This window comes from Plectropomus leopardus, chromosome 3 (assembly GCF_026936395.1).
Source record: "Plectropomus leopardus strain MGB_pleo_1.0 chromosome 3, ASM2693639v1, whole genome shotgun sequence".
Lineage (NCBI taxonomy): Eukaryota > Metazoa > Chordata > Actinopteri > Perciformes > Serranidae > Plectropomus > Plectropomus leopardus.
Genome location: NC_142178.1, coordinates 30,929,608 through 30,951,833, shown reverse-complemented (window position 1 = coordinate 30,951,833; position 22,226 = coordinate 30,929,608). Strand labels below are relative to the sequence as shown.

General features: G+C 38.3%; 1 protein-coding gene and 1 long non-coding RNA gene across 2 annotated transcripts in view; one reads left to right on the top strand and one right to left on the bottom strand.

The window, feature by feature from the left end:
* LOC148190026 (uncharacterized) overlaps nucleotides 1-22,226 on the bottom strand; it is a 108,022-nt gene that overhangs the window by 72,281 nt on the left and 13,515 nt on the right. The gene's annotated exons all lie outside the window — the stretch shown is intronic.
* Nucleotides 3,436-13,960, top strand: hand2 (heart and neural crest derivatives expressed 2). Its single transcript, XM_042485577.2, has 2 exons — nucleotides 3,436-4,554; nucleotides 11,991-13,960. The coding sequence occupies exons 1-2, from the start codon at nucleotides 3,931-3,933 to the stop codon at nucleotides 12,114-12,116; spliced, it is 750 nt and encodes a 249-aa protein (XP_042341511.1). The 5' UTR covers nucleotides 3,436-3,930; the 3' UTR covers nucleotides 12,117-13,960.

Sequence of the window (22,226 nt, the reverse complement as noted above, 5' to 3'; positions counted from 1 at the left end):
TCTGGACGTAGGAAACATACAGCTTCCTCTGTAGAGGCTTCTGTAGTTTTCTTACTGTGGGAAGCATAGCTGTGTTCAGGACCTTCAGATTCACACTTACAGCAGCCCAGTCCACTATCTTCTTAAGGTCCAAATAACTAACTGGTAGTAAGTTGCTGTGGAGCTAATAACTATGAAAATGTGAGAGGTCTCAATATTATGCATGTAAACAAACACAAAGTGCATGAAGTTATTCGCTTAGGAAGTTAACCTCAGACGTTCTTGTGTGTTTTCCAGGGGACATGACTGAATTTTCCGGGGTCTTTGGAAGGCCTTCAGTGATCCTTGGATGGTCTTCAGCAGCTCTCAAAGAGGTCATAGAGGTCCAGCAAGATTTTCCAGGTGACTCTAACCAAATTTCTGTTGTCATTTAATTTTAAATTAGCATAATTATTTTTTTAAAAAAAAACAAGGTGGTGACTGTCTTTCCCTGGACTTTTTTTATTTGTTGGGATTACTAGTTCAACAATTTAGTAATTAATGTAGTATTTTAGATTAAAATCAAAATTAATGTCTGCCCTTGTTACTAAATGGGACATTTGTTTGCTGGTGACATAAAATGCCTATAGGCATTTTCTTATAAGAAAGCCCAAGTTTAAATTATTCCTAAAAAGCTTTATTAAGAGGAGAAAGGGGTAAGTATTTACTTATGTATTAATTTCCCACATAATGACAATATACAACCACAGTTCTGGGTTAGATCTGGTAAGCTGCCATTTGATTTATGCTCCCTCTCTCCCCCTCTCTCCCTCTCTCTCTCTCGCAGCTGAAGTGGAAGTGTAGTAAATAGATCTGCAAATATTTGAGCGTGAAATATTATATTCATTCATGTTCGAGTAAATGTGTGTTGGATGGAGCTCTTACGCTGCGTGTTTTTCATACGCTGGACATGAAAACTCATGATTATTAACGTAACTGCCATAACAGGGTAAAAAGAGTAAAGATTAACCTTGGCCGTTTATATCGCTACTTGTGCCGAAACAAAAAGGAAAACTTCACAGGCTCTGTAATATGCTCACTGCGGTTTTTTCAAGATTGTACAGCTCCGGAGATGCAGCGGACTTTTCCTCCTGAGGAAGCCGAGGGAAGCGGTCAGGAGGTCGGTCACTGTGTCAGCTCGGAACCGGCCCTAAAATTTTACTGGCGCTTATTTATATGACCTGGGAAGTTATAATCTAAAGCTAAACTGTAACTGTTATATAACTACCTAAAGTCGCCTCCAAGCCAAATAATAAATATATATGATTTTCATCAGCAGTGTTTTTTTTACCTTAACAACTAATGCGCATTATCATTATTATTATTATTATTGTTATTATTATTATTATCATTATCATTATTATTATTACAACAACTATAATTACGTATAAAGTAAGTTGCCTCATATTTGGACGCATGAAACGTTTCATCAATAAGCTAAACTTACTTATACTAATAACTATTTACTGTTATTTGGGGTTGCGTCTGCAGTCGAAACTTTCTGAGTTGTAATTTCGTCTCATAGTTGCTTTGGAAATTAGGTTTTCTGGAAACAGTAATAAATTATTTAAGGGCTATAAAGGTCAAGTCAAACGTAGCCTTTATGAAAAATATCTTGTAAAATAATGTTTATAGTTTTTTGGTTTTTTTTTTGAATTTAGGAAATTATGCACTTAATTACTGTATTTAAAGCTCCAAAAGAAAAGTATAAGGCATGTGATAAGTTTAAGCCTACAAAAATAGGACATAACAATAGATACATAACATTAGGATTTTATATGCAAACATATCAAGACTACAAAGAAATGATTAAGATCATGTAAATATTTTGGACTTTTTAATTTTCACATCAGCAAAATTAAGATATTAGCCTTTTTAAAACATTTTTTCACATTATTTATGATTATTTGGAATTAGACGCAACTCTGACCACTCTTGGTTGCAGTATTTTATGCTATCACATGACTTGCAGTGTGCCTGTGTGGGACACAAGAAATCCACTGCTTTTAGCAGCAATTAAATAAAGGTATTGATTTAAGTCCAAAGAACTGACATGCATTGCACAACTCCAGGACTGGCTCGTGTCTGTTTCTGTGGCCTTCACAGTGTGACTATTTGACATCATGTCAACTGGAAATGAGTGCACCAGTGGTTCGTCCATTAGCTCTGCTAGCACGAGCTAAGCCAGAGAACACATAGCCCAAATGGGATCCATCAAACCAGGTACCCCAAACTTTGCTGCCTGTTGGAAGAATTTTGAATTATATATGATTTTTTTTTCTGAAAGAGGGATAGATATCGGCATGGCTTTAACAGATCTACCTACATTGTAAAATCTGACAAGTTCATCTTACATACAGTCATCTTGGAAACCGATTGACTTAAAAAAGTAAAGCAAAAATTACTATTTATGTATTAATTTGTGTATTTATTTATTACAGCCAATATATCTTATTGTTACCTTTACTCAGAATGTAGCTGCTTAATTTTGTGAAGCTTATGTAACTTAAAAATAACAAGTGAAATTACTTTGTTCTTTGTAAATGTCAGCAACCTCAGAAAACCACGTCTGACTTCACTTGATCATGTCAAAAAGGATTTTGTCAATGATGAAGTTTGGACATTTGTGTGTTCTGCTTTGTTGTCATGTTTAAGAAACATATACATATACAAATATGTTTGACTAGTTTGCAACCAGCAGAATACAGATTTATAGCACAGCAAAAACTTAAAAAGATTGATTTAGTTAAACTTGACATTTTTAAGTTGCAACAAGTTAATAAGTTAAGTTGCAAATGCATCAGATTTTACAGTGTAAACAATACTGAAAACACGCCACTTGCATGACCATAAACACCAGTTGCAGATCAAAATTAATGATGAAAATTATTTCACCCTGAATTCTGCAGATAGGCAACACAATTTAAAGCATGCCTATCAATAATAATATTAGTATAATCCTGCTTAATTCTGGAAAGCAGTGCAGTGCTTTAATTTTCGTTAAAAACATTTTTAAAAATATAAATAATTATTTAACATACAAATAAACAAACAAAAAAACAGGCCCACATATAAGATATGCTGACCCTATTGCGATTGCCTACATTTAATGTGTAAACTTTAAAAAGCTAGCAACGTGTGCAGGATCATCTCACTTTATTCTTGACCTTGTGGGCTAATTGTTGCTGTGCATATACGTGCATGTGCCCCCTGTGTGTGTACGCGCGTGTGTGAGAGAGAGCCAGCAGGTCTACTTAGCAGGCCCATTGACATAAAAGAGAAGTAAACAGACCCTGCAGACGGGGCCAGAGGAGGGGGTGGGGGTCCGCCATTGGTTGACAGATGCTGTGAAGTCAGTTTCTCCTCCCCGGTAGTAAAGATGACGTAGTAAATCAGACTCCCTCTCTCTCTCTCTGGCTTCACCATAGCTCAGTAGGCTATCAACAAGACAGTAGTGACCCAGTGCCTGCCCAGACTGGTCCTGCCTTGCCAAACGGCTCTGAGGCTGACAGCTGCTCTCAGAGGAGGATGAGCACTGAGGAATAAGCTGCGCACTGTGAGTGAGTTTCTAAAGGAAGAAGAGGAGGGATAAACGCTGCTGTGACTTTATAATAGAGGAAGAGGGAGAGGAACAATGTCTTAGAGGAGGAGGAGTTGTTTGGACTGAAGTGAACGGCCTACTGGGCCACAAAACACAGCCCGGGTTTCGCTTGCTGCTGCACGGAGTCACGGTCGGAGCAATTTCTGAAGGAAGCCGCTGGAGAGCTTTTTCAAAATGCAAACATCTGCACGGGACAACAGTTAAGCTGCGAGCTCGAGCTTTCTGCTGCAGCATCCGAGAAGGACCCGCGTGCGTGCGTGCATGAGAGAGTGTGTGTGTGCACGCGTGGGTGCGTGTTTGTGTGTGTCACTATGAGTCTCGTCTCGGGCTTCCCTCACCACCCGGTCATGCACCACCACGACAGCCACCACTATTCCCTGCACGCGGCGGCGGCCGGTCGGTGTCACGAGGACACCGGGGCTCCTCCGTACTTCACGAGCTGGCTGATAAGTCACGCGGATATGTCTCCAACCGAGTACAGCCTCGCGCCGGGCTACAGCCCAGAGTACCATGGCAACAGCGGCGGCAGCTCCACAGGCGGCCTGGACCCGCACCATCACCACCACCACCACCACTACGGACCCGGCGGCTTGGTCCCGGGAGCCGGAAGCATCTCTGTGAACGGAGCCACGGTCGGTATGCACCACCACCACCACACACACCCCCGGCCCGTGAAGCGGAGACCCACGGCCAACCGTAAGGAGCGGCGGCGGACCCAGAGCATCAACTCGGCCTTTGCGGAGCTGAGGGAGTGTATCCCCAATGTACCGGCCGACACTAAGCTGTCCAAGATAAAGACGCTACGGCTGGCCACCAGCTACATCTCCTACCTGATGGACATCCTGGACAAGGACGGACAGCACGGAGACACGCAGGCTTTCAAGGCCGAGCTGAAGAAAACGGAGGCCCGGGAGGAGAGGAGGAAGAGAGAGGCGGTAAGAGCGCGTATGCACCGTGACACAGGCTACTTCTGCACTTAATGAGGTCACTGTTTTTTCCCACATTAATAACAAAATAGCAACTTCATCAGATACAAGCCAAAGCTGACAAAACCATAATATTTTCTAGGTTAAATCATATAACAAAGGACTACAAGTATAGTCTGACACTTCCATAGCAAGCACCGGTTCTTTGACATAAAATATGAATTGTTTTTTTCGTGCAATCAAGCAACAGCCAAGGCATAATGGGTCTATGATTAAAGGCATTTTACAACAGTTTAGTTTTGCATTTTTATACGTGGCTTTGATAGTCACCCAATCTTCCTTCCTTATTGCGTGCTGTATATTGCCCTTGTAAAGTACTTTGTGACCTATGTCTGTAAAAAGCGCTACATAAATATAATATACTAATAAATAATAAATAATAAATTTACTTACTTTGTAGGTAAGTAATGGAAAAACATAAGGGAGGCAACAGCCTGCAAACAGACGAGAGTTCAGTGAATTAGGCAGCTAGATTTTGAGGACCTGATGTGATAGCGAGATAAACACAGACAAATTATAGTCTAGTTTGATTATTGAATTAACTAAACTACCTCCTTACTTTGGAAATTGCAGTCACCTTTTTAGAAAATACAAATAATACATATATATAAAATAATATAATAATTTGGCAGGCATGACCTAAATTCGTAGTGTTTGCAGGGAGAAGATGATGTATTGTTTCTCTCCTTAAAGTGAATTATTCTTGGTTTATGTCACCAAGATTAACGGCCGGAGGTCACAGTTGACCATCTTGTAACTACTTTCTCTCCATTAGTCCAACTAGAAGTGAAAAAAAAGACGCGTCCGAGAGGAAATGCACTAGTGGGCTCATGTAAAAACGTTGTAACGGGAAAACAACACTCCTTTTATATATTGCCATTCGCGTACCGTTCATGCTCGAAAACGAACATAAAAAAATGTTGTGAAATAACCGTGCGTAAAAACATAATTTAAAAAATATGGGCCAACTCAGCTTTCTTAAAACATTTAATTACACATTGGTTTTGACATGTATTCCACTACATGTAAATGTATTTATTACAAATTAATTTGAGGTTTGCTTATTGGTGCACATACGAGCATATTGTCTAAAATTTAAATTACAGTCCTAAACATAATAATGTTTGCGCAATAGGCTGTATGTCAGCTGGATTTATGCAGGATCCTGCGCGGTTATTTTTTTAAAGGTCGAGGTTCACCGGTCATCACTGCCTTTACAATAGCGATGTGCAAACGGGTTTGTTGTTGTTTTTGTGAAAGGATAATGTTATTTTGACTTGCGAGGCAGTTGTGTCAGTGCACGACGGTTTAACTTAGGGTTATAAATATTTCTGCATCATGACAAAAATGGCAAAATGAATAAAATAAAATAGAGCAGCCACGAATATTTTGCTGATTGTCTATAGCATCTTACATTGAGAATAAGATGGAGACGTACATTTACATGTGATTAATTATACTGACAAGGCAACATGTAAATTATGAAACCGTTGCTCTGTGAGATTTTATTTTTTACTAAATTGTTTTATGAACATAAGCCCAAATAACATGCAAGTAGCTGCATTTGTCACAGGGAGACTCTAGGACCATTAACACTTTCTCACTGTAGACCGTTCAAACACCATTTAGACCTCCAAAGCCATCTTGACATTATACACAATGTTTTGTCATTTTTAACTAAGTGGGCCAAAGAGCTATAGTATGAGAGAGCGAGAGAGAGAAACAGCAACACAGACTTTTCCTGTGCTGGAATTACACACATATACACAAATGGAGGGTAATCTTAGCCCTATTTATTTGGGGGAGGAATTTAAACAGCCAGTGAAGCATATGGGGTGACTACTAAAGAGAGAGTAAACAGTAAAATATAAGTGTGTTTACCAATCTTTATAATAAACACCTCACTTAAGGAGAAAAAACGTATTGCATCCCTATTTAACAAGCAAAAAGATTTTGCACAATAATGGTATAGTCCAAGTGATCAACACTGGAGCCAGAAAATTGGTTGCCATCCTCAGACAGCTTGGAGCCAGGAGGGGCCAGGTTCAGCCGTGTAGACCCACCACTATTATTCCTAACAACGCTTTTTGATGGTTTCGTCCTTTACAGCCGCACATATTATCCACATAATTCTGGTCTATATACTGCCCATATCCAATGGCTGCAGCTTTACAAGGTATGCTACGGATTTATCGTTTGCAACATCCAAGAGATTTAAACCCATTTGTGCTCTTTCAAACACAGAAGCCAGCAGTATCACATTATTATTTAATTTATATTGGAGTTATATATGATCACTGGCTAAAGGTAATAGTCTTTTTATTTACTGCTACATCCAAACATGTCATTGATTCTACACGCTTTGACAAAACTAGCAGCCTGTTGTTTTGACACACATAAATCTCATGATGAATGCCTTTATCCTCATCACCACATCTCGCCTCATTCTGAGCAATGTCAAGCTTTAGGAATCTTTAAGGAATCTTTAGGTGTAAAAACAAAGAATGCATGCCCATTTGGACCATACAGAGGGGGTCAGAACAGACTAGAAGAGAATCGAACAGAATAATTATTTCCTGTCTGTTGCCTAGCGTGCTGCCTATAGGAAGTGTGCTGCATAATTGAAGCCAGAAAGCAATTTTTCCTCACATTTCAAACTGCAATCACTAATAGAAGGATGTAGTCCTCTTAATAACTCATGTCAACTCTGTCTGGATTTAATACACACACGCCTGCTTCAACAAGGACACTATAGATACACCAAACAATTCCTTAATTTGTTTAAAAACTCCCTATATTTTTGATAACATGAAACTAATACAAGATGAGTAACTAAGTGAGGTTGATCCTCAGTGTAAGTAAGCACTTAATGTTGCTCAGCCTGCTCTTACATTAATGATTAAGTGGTTAACCCATAAGTGAATTTTAAGTGTATTTAAGAGGATGACCTCTAAGCTTGCAAATAAGGGGGGGCTTGAGGTAATAAACTCAGTCATTTCAGGGACTCTGCGTTTATATTACACCACGTGTGTGCAAGACAGAATTGAGATTTTTTCACAATTCTAAAGTTTTTTGTTTTTTTTCTTCATCCACACTGTTGTATGTTTTGTGTCTCTGATTACGGCTCAAACAGGCTGGTTCACTGTGGATGTTGTTGTACCACAATGGAATAATCCAATGATCCAGTTTGTGCAAAATCAATAGAGGCAGAGAACCGGATGCTACTGGATTTTAACCAAGACATCTGTTTGATCAGTTTTGCTCATTTTAGGCTTGAGTCAATTTTTTAAAATTAAAAATATGTGCATGGTTTTAAGAGTAATCTTTACCTGAATTGTTTTTACAAAGCTGATTACAAATGTAAATTTATATCATTTTCTAAAATTATTTCTAAAATTTCTGTTTGCATTTTTGATTAATTATTTTTATCTATTTATTTAAAAAGTATGTATTTATGTATTTTTATTTAGTTACCAGCAAAAGCATCTTTGAGATGAAAAATCTGCTTCCCTAGTGTCCTGGCCAGACAGGCAGTAGCATATTTGCAGGCAAACATGTAACCGTTTCATAATATTAATTTTTTTAAAAAATCCAAAAAACCCCATTATACTCATAGCACACCATGAAATCAGTTCAACATATCTGTGATCAGATAGAGGTGTTACAAAACATTATGCAGCATCACTGGTGACAGACCTGCATGTAACTGACTGAATTACAGCACACCTTTTCAATTTGCTGCAATGATAATATTTCAGAAAAACAAACAGTTTTAACATTCTCTCTGTGTCATTTTGTGGCATTTTGGTTCTGTAAGCGATATCATGGATATAGAGAGCTGTAATTTTACATGCTTGTGCTTTCGGCAGACAGTAATATGTATCACTTTCAGTGATATGTTGCTTGCAGACTAAAAGAGACTGGACTGCTGTCTTGACAAGTGTATGGGACTGGAAAGTGGGGTCACGTGTGTGCTTCTAAGAAGCCTAAGAAATTCAACCAAGTGTACATAAATAATAAAACACTGACAAAACCCCATGTTAAGATCACAGGTAAAAGATATACTGGCTGTTAGTTTGTGGAAACGTTAATACAGTTTTAGTTTAAGCAGTGAGGCACTCTCTTATATATAATGCACTTGTGAATAGTCTACACAATATTCGTTCATATTTTTTATAATTAAATAAAGTTATAGTACAGGCTTTAAAAATGTGTAATTAAAAAGTAGTTGTGACTCATTAAATTAGCTGAACATTTTAGATGTTTATCAAATGATGATATGACGTAATAAAATGATCTGTTAATGACATTATAATTTGTTAATTCATAGGTGACATGGAATATTATCATTAAGTAGTGGAGGTCTAGTATGAACTCAGTGTGTGTTAGTGGAATAATAATACTACTAATACTACTACTAATATAGATAGTTATAGATTAGTATTTCATCTACATGTTTATTATTATTATTATTACCATTATTATTATTATTATTTTAGCCAGAAATTATTATTGTTTTTATTCTTGCTCATTTTCTTGCTACTCTTTTTTGAAAGTGTGACCTTTTGTATAACTTGTACTGTTTTGTACTTTTTGTTCTTAGAACGCGCTGTTACAGCTGCTGCGGCCTATAGCACACCATATAAAACAACACTACGCAATCAAAACAAATGGGACGGACTTGTTTTGTGGATGTCTGCTGTATGGTTGTGTATATCATTACGCACAGACTCCTCCTGTTAGCGGTAATTACAGACACGTCCTGCTGCCAGCACTCGCATTTTTTATTGGACCTTACGGCTTTATAAACGCACCTGGACCTAAATAGTATCAGGTCGATTTTTAGACCCAATACGTTCCATTTTCATTTTTTGTTTTTTTCCCCACACACAGGCCTATATGTCACCATGAATTCAAATGTCTGGTATTTCAACGCAAACCGTCTGATCTTTTATACGCACGTTTCTGCAAGAGCACAAGGATTTAACTACTGAGCCCTCTTTTATTAAACGCTTGTCTTTTTTCTGCCTTTGTTTTTTATTTTAAATGGGTCATATGAAGCGGGACCACTTAAATGTTGAAACTGCAGCATAATAAAAAATAAAAAATGTTCAGTGGAGACAAGGTTTTAAAACCTGATATGTTATTTGACTAATAGCAAGAAAATTCTACATTTTAAAAGCATACAACTAGAAAGAATTCAAATGTAGCCTATCAAGAATAAACGTATAAGCGCACAAATAACAAAATGTCCTTTACAGAGTGTTTTAAGTTATCGACAAGTTTGCTTTGCAGGTGATCTGTCCCGTTTGAATGGACGTATTTTATGATATTAACCGTGTGTTTGATATTTTAAACCTCGCTCCGCAATACTGAGAGAGGCCTACTCAGATGCCACAACTTCAAAGACGCGCTCCAGTTTTAAATGCCGGCTTGCGGATGTTGGCCTCTGGATTACAGTGTGTTTACCGAAGTGAACAGTGGTTGACCGCTTCACAATTGGTGTGGGCTATTCGCTGAAAGCAGGACGACATCGCCACATTTTTTATGAAGTAAGAGAAAAATGGTGAGTCGAGGCTGTTGGCGCAAATCCTGCAGATCCCGTCTTTCAGCGTGAATAAACGGACTGAGGCGGGACGACCACATCCAGCATTGTTGGAGTACTTTGAGCAGGTTAGTGTCACTGTGTCATCAAACACTCAGTGACGGCGCAAAATCCATTCATGATTTTCGTCGGATGCATCTCCGGTGGCGCTCAGGTTGCACAGTGTCAAGACGATAACTCGCTGCACTATAAATCAATTTTAAATATGAATATAAATATTATAAATTATCGACCCGTGCCTCTTTGGTACCCAAGTTATTATCGTCTCATTTAAGCTTTTTGCTCAGTCCATACAACATATAGCCTACATTTCAGTCAGAAAGGTCGATTAGTCGAGGCTATTATTTTAGATACTGATTTCGGGGGGACGCAGGGGCACGTCACTCTCAAGAGTTAGAGCATGAGCAATTGTCCCTCATAATAAAACATTGGCCTGTTGTATCAACTGCTACGGACTTTTATTTTGACAAAATGAAAGACACCATAAATTGGTGCCGAAACAACACAGAAAAGGCGCAGATTGGTGAAGAAAAATTCACCAGAGTGCAGGAAATTAAGTGATTATTATTATTATTATTATTATTATTATTATTATTATTATAAGGCTATTATTATTATTATTATCATTATTGACTAAACGTGTACAGTCACTCCTGTCATGCTTAGGCTTTAAGCATGGCTTCAAAGCTGTTGTCAGATGTAAAGTGATAACAATAAAACTAATAATATAAATTAAATTAAGTATAAATATGACTTAATAATAACTTATGTCACATTAAACGCTAAGTGATGCTACTCTTTACTACATGAAATCAGTCCGTTTATTTTACATTGTCTACAGGAAATGTTTCTTGAAATAATAAAAGCGTTCATACACACACACACACACACACACACACACACACACACACACAATCAAAATTTAACGTTTCACTGTCGTGAAACAAACTACAATCGATTAATTATAAAATATTTAAAATCAGCCAAGTCACCTGAGTAAGGCAGGTGGCCATTTGAAACAGTGGGGCTTGTAAACATTTGCAGGTAATTCTTCTGTGTAATTCTTGTTATAAACGCCCATTTTTTTAATATACTTTCGCATAGGCCTATATTGTTTTGCCTCTATTTGTCCAAATTCGTTGTCCTTGTTCCTGCTATGTCTATCTAGCTTATATGTTGGCAACAATGGGGAAAAAAGCGATTCAAATTACTTGTACATAGTCATACTTCAACTCCTGACCAAAAAGTGATTCTGATTATTCAGCATCGTAAATTCGTGTATGTAAACGTGTTTTGGGACATTAACCAATGTGGGATGATCCTAAATTCAATATGTTAATACAAAAACACAGAAAAAAAACATTATAGACTCTTGCTACAAAGTGTGGCATGAAAGCCCAAAGAAGCCCTGTCACCAACAAATGTCTAACATCTCAGCTAAGGTGATGAGTTGTATTTGGACGCATCCGCTCTCCACAGAAATGAATGGAAAGGAAAGGCGTATCATATACACGCAAAACTGGACTTTTGCCTGCGCATTGCACGTTTATTTCAAAGTGTGGAGCCGTTTAATTTGTAGGCAATGGGTGAAAGTGGGTTGAATATCTATTCTGCGTTTTGCTATTAAAAAACTCAGGGGTCATATCCTATTTGGAGAACGCAAGTCAGCTGTGACTGAGACAAAACGATTTGGCAAATGCTGCTTTCAATCGCCTATCTGTAGCTATTTTCCATGGATCAGTATGTAACAGAAATAACACTGAATGTCTTGTGTCTGCAGGTGGAGATCCCTAAGACAACATCATCATCATCCTCATCGTCATCCTCATCGACAGCGGGCGATAAGAAGAGTAAAGGACGGACAGGATGGCCTCAACATGTCTGGGCTCTGGAACTCAAACAGTAGCGCCTCCTTCTCTCCCTCCTGACAGCGCCCTGTCCCTCCTCCAGCTCCGTCCTCAGGGGGTGACGGGACAGTAATGACGCGCTCTGGTGAACTGTACCAGCGCTCATCGTCACCTCTCTGGACCTCTACGCTGTTCACGGTGGACTGGTCACTGTGCTGCGTGTGTAGGCCTCCGCTCACTTTGGTGAGACACGAAGAAAGTTGGAGTTTCTCAGCGGACATAATTTCAGATTTACAACTCCCCCACCGCCACCTTTCATCAGCGATCTGCGGTTTGGTTCTCTGTGCAGGTTTGACCCTGAACCTGAATTTCCTCCCTAAAATTGTACCCCGAGAAAAAAACCCTCATGAAAATATTAAACATGGCCTTTTAAATGAGTTTTAGTGTCGATTTGAACCATTTAAGACCAGGACTAAAATCAGTTTTCTTATGCTGCGTTCAGGCGCCTTCTACAAGCATTTAAACCTCTGAAACCTGAGACAATAGGTTTGATTTCTTTTGAAAACATGGGGAAAACCTAAAAGCAACTTGCAAAGAAATGTCCCATAAATTGCAAAAAAAAAAAAAAAAAAAAAGGAAAAGGGGCCCAGGAAAGACCTGATTAGCGCTGAGGGAGGTTATTAAATGTTGTCGAAAAAAAACCACACAAAAATGTGTAGTGTATATATATATATATATGTATATATACAATATATATATATATCCCCTCGCAGGGACATTTTCTAATTTGTTTTAGAGTTCTTTGCTCATTTTGTCTTTTTTTGTGTGTGTTCTTACTTTTCAGTAATTTTATTGCAACTTTTTAGCTACTAGCCTAATTGTTTTGCATTTTTGGCCATTTCTTGTGAAGTTGCTCGTCGTCTTCTTTCCATGTTATTGAGAGAAGTCATGCCAGTTTGCTCAGGTTTCAAATGGTTAATTTAGAAACACACATGAATGTCGCCAAATGAAAATATTTTAGATGTTCTGTCACACACAATTTCTCTACAATTCCACATTTTTGACAGCAGTGGAAACTTTCGGGGTAGGCTTATTTAAAATGCAGTAAAAGCTTGGACGACATATTGTGTGTGAGTCCAAATGGTTTTAACCAGGTTATAATAATACATCATATAACGTTTGAGTCCGTGAATCAATATAATAAACTCTTAGATTCGTCCAAATGAACCAGCTTTGCCAAGTTTTCGGTTTTCTTGAGCCCATAGAAATAGGTGCTATTTGGCGGACGGGATGTATGCCGAATCAAAGAGTGGTCTATAAAAGCTCTCAGGTTTTCCTCTACCAGATGTGTACGCTACGCTGCGTCTCCACTGAGCAAAGTAGCCTTAAACCACTGATAAAGTGAACGGAGTCCGGCGGAGTCTCTTCTCCTATCGAGGGGAAACAAAACGGGGACAGGCGGGCCATTTCTTCTCTCTCCTCTAAACACCTCCCATGAAACTACCACCAACGCCACACACACACGAACACAATTACACAACACGTGCACGGGGTGTCAACGTGCTCTCTGCTTTATTTAACGGAATATATTTATGTGCAATGCGGCCGTATAAGAAGGACCCGAGCAGCCACTCTGCTGACTGACATTTACTGAGCAGGCCTAACTTTGATTAAACAAGGTGTATGTGAAGTCTCTCTCTCTCCATCTCTCTCTCTCTCTCTCTCTCTCTCTCTCTCTCTCTCTCTCTCTCAATTTTTGGGTTGTAAATGTATATTGACGTCACAGTGATGACGAAGTGTCCATGTTGTGGTGTGAAAATGTGGTGGGAGACTAAATAATGCTTTATGTGGGATGTAAACAGTGTCAAGAATTTAATAAACCACCACCTGGTGATGTAAAGTTCCGATTTCTTACTCTCAATTGATCAAACAGGATTCTGTGCAAATTCATTAAAATTTTGAGCTGATGATTCAGAAAAGTAACAAGAATGTTATCCACACATAAGCATTTGTTCTTATTGGGAAACAAAACACGTTTTTGTTGTTGTTCAGCATGTGAGGACTCCGTGTTTAAAAGGGGGGAATTAGAAACCAAAAAGATAACAAAGCATGACAAAACCTAACCCTGGATTTTATTGTTATAGAATTCCGGACAGGGACGCAACTTAAATTTCGGACAGGATGCAGGGGACACCGCTTGATTTATAGAACATGTGCATTTGCCCCCTCCCAAAACAAAACACTGCAAAAGCAGAGGACTTTCATTTTGATGATAATACAGACATTTCCATTATACAGAACTACAGAAAAAGCACACTTTGGCACAGACAATTTGAATGCAGGAAATTAAGTCTTTGATGCAAGAAATTTCCTGGCAGAGGATCCCAAACTCCCCAGTGCATGTGTTTATACCCCAATGCTGAAAGAAACCTATATGTGACAGTCTGCATCACATATTAGACGGTTTTAAGTCATAGCATTGTTGAAATTTATTTTTGGTGTGATAAAAGTTAGTTTACTGTTTTTTTCTGTTGCCACTTTCAGACTTAGGATACCTTTTTCCCTAAAGACCACTTTTTTTAACCTGACACACTTTTTTATTTAAATTTTACTCATATCCACAAATAAAATTCAAGATTTTGACTTAATGACAAGTTCTTACTTGCTAATATAATTGTTTCTCTACAACTGAAAATGGAGTTTTTCACCTCTGCCTCTGTGTTTACAACTATCTCACGAATATAGCCTACAATCCATTAACAGCAAAATAACACAGATTGTCTAATGTTAAACCTTGTATGAAAAGACTTGCCGATCAATTTCAATGATGGCAGGTACCATTCATGTTCATTGTTTACGTTTGAATTAAAGATTAGGCCTTACTTTATTTCTGACTTTAGGTTTGCAGAGGAGTGAATGGGAGTTCAAAATACTGAAGTTCTCAAGTTCATGCCTTTTTAAGTCTAAAAGGACACAAATGGCACTTAATTTTTTTTTTTTATTCTGAGGGGTTTTTTTTGGTAAACAAAAATACTGAATTGACATTTTTTAACTTATTCATAGAAAAGCAACTACAAGCATGTATAAAAATAATATGCATTCATTTATATGTGGAGCAGGGCCAGATTTTTCTAAATCAAGGGTCATAGTTTACACAGCGGCGCACCCAGCACTAAGCGTGTGGTCTGTAGGTCCAGCCCCAGGAAAATCTGTGTTCATTTCCTACATCCTGGTGACTTCCATGCATGTAAACAGACCTAACAGCAAATCAATTTAGGGCAAACAGAAACTTTAGGTGCCAGACAACACTGTAAGTTATTGTGGAGGACAAACAAGTCCTCCCAACCCCCTATGGTGCAGACTTTTTGGCCATTTTTTTGTCCTCTTGAGGGATTCATTTCACAGAGCGTTAGTCATGTGTGGCTGTGACGTCATCTGCATCTATACGTGTACACATAAATCTTCCACTGTAAAGAGTTATTTTCTCTGATTTAAAGACCTTCACCCACAGGGACATTTCTCTCCCCGTCTACCTGTCCCTGAAGGCTGTGTTGTTTTGTATTGATGTATGAGTGTTTTCTTGTATTACTTTAATGATTAGAGAGGCTGCTGTCAGTGATTGTAAATGTTTCCATGCATGCAGTTATGTCACTGCAGCAAATATCACGGGACAAACAGTATGACCCTTTGGAATCTGGACTGACAGCACTTTCCTTGTGCTGCATTTAGACATCTTTCACCAGTATTTGAACCCTGAGCAAAGTTTTATTTCTTTCAAAAACATGGGGAAAAGGGAATGAGCAACTTGAATAGAAATGAGCTTAAAATTGCAAGAAATGAGTGGTTTTAGACTTATTTATTCTTTAAAGTTAGCGAAAAAATTACAGAGAATTTTATTTCTAATTATCATAATTCTATATTTAAAATCATTTTACTGAATTTTACTTAATAAAGCAGTTTCACTCAATCATATTGTACATTTCTGAATAATAGTGGGAAGTTTTGAAGTCTGCGTATCTTTGAAAATTTAGCCAAAGAAGTGTTTTGAAGCAAACAGGAGCCAATCAAGTTTCAGCTGGGGCCAAATGCTTCCACTGCACCCCTGGATCCAGCCGTGCAGTGGAGCATCCATGTCAAGGTGTTATCAGTTTTTAATTAGCCGAAAGCATCAGGAAGGAGGACAGGATGACACCTTGTTGCTACACCTGGGGATACTCGATGTATTTAACTATTTGCAACAGATCAGAGAAGGTTTATCATAAATTTAACAGAGAATGACTTTAACTCTCGTTATATAAGCAGTGCCGGTTGTATTTATGTAAATATTACGTATTACTTTGGACAGCGGGAGGATTTGTTGCCGTGTTTGCTGCCTGTGGTAACATTTCTGTGATTTGTGACACAGATGAGGGAATATTGGAGCCAAATATTCTTACATCCCATTTAAATAATCACCTGGAAGCTGATGTGAAAACTTCTTTAAGGAGGCAGGTGGTAATCAAATGGAAAAGGGATTTAGGTCTATTAGCTTCTGTCTAAATATCTGAAATAATTTAAGGTCACCCTTCTAATATCACTTTGCTCATCTGTTGAGCGACATATTCAAGTCTATTTAGACTTTTTTGACAGTTATGTTTGATGTTGCACCTGCTGCTCCAGACAACAATCCAACAAAATCTGCAATATTCCTTCCTGCAAAGTTTTCTGTAGCAAACTCTCATGGTGCCTTTGTGTGTAGCACTTTGGGCAGCTGATGTGACCCTCCTCAAAAATGTAAAATTTCACGTGGAGAGTCTTGATTGGTTTATTGAGCTTCGGTATTGTTTTCTGCTATATTTTTCTGGTGCCGCTGCATTTGTTTTTATGTAGACCATAAAGAAAATGCAGAGGAGTTTCTTGTTTTCAGTAATGCTACATTTACATTTCCTGATCTTCAGAAGCCATTTCTCATGCAAACCTCAACCATCAGCCCAGTTTTTTGGCAACCTTTGCAGCTTTAATAGCAACCTATGTGTCCTTAGCTACACATCAAGGAATTTCCCAACCGTGTCTGGGGCACAGAACCTGGGTGATTATCACAGACACGTTGCTGCATTTCATAGCAGTGTTTGAGCCACCTAAACTGGGTGTCGCCTGGGTGAGATGACTGCAATCTGCAGACTATAGGACACAAACAACACTGGTTGTATTTTGGCAACCCTTTGCGTCATTGCCACTGGTGTTTTTTTTAGTTTTTTTTTTTACTAAATCTGGTTGTCTTAAACTGCACACCTCTGTTTCCCTGTGGCGTTTTTGGTTGAAAAACTAGGTGTTCTTAAACGACACATCACAGCATTTGCCAGTGGCCTTTAAGCCACAAAACCTGATTTTTTTCACCAACACGTGGTGTTTCCAAACAGCAATAGGGCAGCCAAAATTTATTTTAAGCCAAAACATGATCTTTTTACTAGCCATAACCAAGTGATTTTCTTGCCTAAACCTAACCACCATACATTTGCCACAGTTTCAACGCATCTGCTACAAAATAATGTACCAAATTAACATACTCATGGTTTTCAACAATTTTTATGAACTTTTTTTTATGGCGATAGTTTTGTATTTTTGATCCCAAAGACTAATCACAAAGTAATGGGCATATTATGAATAACTGGTGCATCGACCCAGTGCAGAATCAGCCCGTCTTAAGACTTGATATCGCCTTGATTAAACAATACCATGAACTTATAAACTTCATGTTGAAATCTGTTATTATTAATATGATGCATATAGTTGCATGACATAAAAAGCTAACTGCTCTATTGACACACAGAGGCTGTGTGTTTAGAAATGATTGATGGACTGAATATGAGTTTTGGAGTCCTGTGGTTAAATAATTTTAAATGTTTCTCCAATCTGACAAAATTAAAATTCTGTGGTCTGAATAGTTAGAATATTGTTTTAGGTTTGTGGTCGATAAATAATCCCATTCTTGTACCCGTCAAAGTCAAACCCAATAAATAAACTTTAGTTTTGTCACATTTACAGCTGAAACAGTGACACACATTCAAGCAGTCCCATAGAAGAGTTATTGACATGCTCTTCACATTGCCATGGTATCTGATGGAACTGTCACTCAGTTATCCATTGATAAGGCCTTATCTCTCATCCCAGTCGGTATGTTGTTGGTGGGAGACGGAGGGAAAAAGTGCTCGAGAGGATTTTTTCTCGTCCTGACAAAGACTAACGTGAGATGTAATGGCCTGAGTCTGGCCTCAGGTGAAGACAGGAGAGCGGATAATTAGTGAGAGAGCTGGCGTCAGACAGAGCTGACCCCACTATGACCGCAACACAAACACACACACACACTTCATTGTGTTAAATGGTCTGACTGTATGTGCACGTTAATGCAACTCAACACTGTTAGTTCTGTCAGCTACATCATTGTTAGCACTGTTTGCGCTGTTAGCACCATTGCTGCTACTTGCTGGCTTAGTCATCTCCATGTTGAGAGCCATGTTCAGACAATCTCTTAGTAATGGACACACTCTAAATATCATAAAGAGCTCCTTTAAATATAACAGGTGCTTTCTATACCTTCAACCCCCAAATTACCATTTGTATAAAAATTACTCTTCCCCTGTTACACTGAATATGTTAAGAAAACGTTTTTCTTGTAGGCCTCTAAGGTTAATGAGGAATCCCAAAACGGGAAAAAAAATAACATTAATTGAAGTCACAGTCTGCATTTAAAAACAGCAACTTTATCAAATTATCCATTTAAAAACTCTCACACAACTTGTGTAGTATGATCCAAGTCTCATTTAGTTAGTCATAGGCTCAGTACTTCGCAAACAGACATCCCTATCCGACGGAAAACTGACCTAAAAGTGAAACTTATCAATGCTCACTTCAAAGACAGACTCCACTGAGAAAAAAAATATTTTTACCTCCCTGAATAACGAAGCTGAAAAGCATAATTATGGCACACAAGGCTAAAACTCCTCCTTGATTTGCTTCCTGCTCAGCTGTGATTCTGAAGATCCCAGTGCTCCTCAAGTAGCATGTGAACCTCGAGTCTGTGTTGGTGGTGATGTGCAAAACAACCAATGGTGACATGACCCTTTATATTATGCCATGTAGGTAAATGCTAAATACAGTATAACCAAAGCTGAAAAACACAGTAAAGATGAACCACCAGCCAAAGGCAGCACAGAAAATGATGCTTCCTAAATATGACACAGAATCCCTTTGGGCCAATCAATGACAATGATAGGGTGTGACTAGTTGGCTGTGTAGTCACGGTAGACTACTAAATGACTTGCTGAGTCACGTAAGTAGCTGTCTGGGGCCGGTCTACGAGTCTCTGGGCCTGTATGTCACCATGCAGGGTAAATTTTTCCTGAGTACGCATCAAGGCCATGCCTTGGCAGTCATTCAAAGATCCAATTCCAGCCTTTCTTTCTCTCATTTTCTTTTAAACTGCAACTGCATCACAGTAGAGGAAACAAAACATCATATCACCCTTTGGAGGGCCAGGAGGATTTATGTGTGGAGTTGAATGTGACTCCATTTTGTTAAATCTTACAAAGCATCTTCATTCATAATAATTTGCTCAGCAGTGCATGTTGAAATCAATGCAATTAATGGAGAAATATGAAGTGGTTGTTGATCAAGACTGCATAGCTTCCACTGTAGACAGACAATGGTGGCAATTAGTTCTGGGCGATATGACTTTAAAATAATATCACTTTATTTTTAGGCTATATCATGATACACACTATATAACTACTGTAAACTACTAAAATAAAAAATATTAAATGAACTACACATACAAATAAAATAAAGTTACATTAACTACTGTTATAATGAAGTTTATTAAAACATGTTATAATGCTAAATAAAGCAAAATATAAAGGTAAATAAAGTACTGTTATAGTTAAGTTTTAAAAAAGTATTGTTATAATTAAATAAATCAAAGCAGACAGATGCAAAGCATTATCAGGTGACATAAACAAAATAAATGATATAGCATAATAAGAAATGATAGACTTTTTTAAGTCCTCAGACAATATATTTAATCATATCGCACAGCCCTAGTGGCAATTACAATGTTCACTACTATGATTCAGTTGGGATCCATTTTACATATTTTGAAAACAACTGCCATGAATCTAACCAACCAATCTCTAAATATTTCATATTTGTATATTTTTATACATATGAGTCCAAGCTCTTTGATTATGCATGTAAATATTTCAGCCTGTTCTTACAAAGTGCTTGTATGTTTTCATATGAGAAGTAATGCAACCAAATTTGTAGATATCTTGCCTATTTTGATTCTGCAATCATGTGACCAATGCACTGACGGCAGCAGACAAGGTCTTGTCAGAAGGAAGGTTTGGGTGGTGGATGGTTAAGAAAAAATTAGGACTTCCCCCTGGGACTTCCCCCTGAAGACGCATGTCCAAATAGTGTGAACTTGGACGTCCTTTAGTAAATAAGTAAAAAAGTTTTTGATTGTGACTTTTCTGTTCTTTATAAACAATGCTGACATTCCAACATGGCTTTCAGGGGAGCCCTGCTGGGGTACTGCACACATGAATGAGCAAACATGAATTTGCCCGCCTACATGCAAAAATATACTAAGACTACATTTCAATTCACACGAAGAGTACGTAGCCTGGGACAATGGTGACACAGAACAGTTATTCACCGTGGCATTGTTTTGTTTTTTTTAATTGCTCTCTGCCAAGACACAATGAAAAAGGCCAACTTGCAGTGGACAGGAGAGAGTTTGCATTACTTTATTAAACAAATCAGACCAAGGCTGCATCCCATAGCAATTATGAACACACCCACAGCCTCACATGTTGACCTCCTACAGTGCATTAAGTGCAAAAATAGGATTTTCTGTCTTTGTTGTGATATTGTGTCTGACATCTCGTGAAACTCAGAATAGACACAAAGAGTGACAACACCAACCCCTTTTAGAAAAGTTTAGAGATTTTCAACCAGAAGCGCTTGGGGTGGCCACACGAAAATGCTCTGAAAAAAGGCACGGGTGCGGCACCTTATTTCTAGATGGCTGCACGAAGCCACAAACACTTTCAACTCATTGGAATCAATTGAAAAAAATAAGCCGACACTCAAAAAAAAATAAATAAATGCTATGTGGACACAGGCCCTTATGCAGAAAAGTGGCACCCAAAATCCAATATTTTGGAGCTCCTCCTAAATTTCTTAAATAAGGCTGTATGGGAAGCTACCATAGTTCCCCTAATTTCATACTCTGACTTAAAGAAAAAAGAATAAGAAAAAAAGCATATCATAAGGGTGTTAATTAATAACTGTATTAAACATTTCAAATGTTTAATAAGACCCCATGCTGCACGATGAAACTAATACATTTCTAAACACTCACTAACAACAGTTAATGCTTTCAAGACAGTGAGACATTAAGTACTCAACAGCACATACCATGAACTAGGTGTATAATTACATACCTCAACCAACAACACCACCATCTCTCTCTCTCTCCCTCTCTCTCTCTCTCTCTCACACACACACACACACACACACACACACACACACACACACACTTATCTCCCTTCACGTCTCCTGTCTGTCTATCTGCCGGCCTCTAAGTGCCGTCGACTGGCGAACATGATAGATGACTACGGCTGGAATAGAATTTTTCCCTGCGATAATACCAAAACATCTGGCAGCCATTACTTCATGCAGACCCCTCCCTTCCTCCCTCACCCCTCTTCCTCCTTCTTCCTCCTTCTTCCTCTTCCACCTCCCCACCATTTTGTGCTGCTGTGTTTCCCCTCCACCAGGGGGCCTCATTTCTAAGTGACCTGGATGTTTTTTTTCTTTGAATGTCCACTTTGCCTCTGAAAAAGAAAGATCAGGATGATGCTTTTGCATCTACTGATCCCTAGATGAAGATCATAAGTTTGCATTATTGCATCAGTGGTAAAAGGGAGCGTAACTGATGCTTCACGGACCAGAGGCAACTCTTTGCAAGGTACTTTTGACACTTAAGAAGCTAATGAACATAAGTGACTCCAGTATCATCTTTTAAAGTTAAATTGAAGACGTTCCTTTTTAGCTGCACAATCCAGTACTCTAGTTTGATTATTTTGTTTGATTTTATTGGTTTTAACTCAAGCATGCTTTTACTTTAA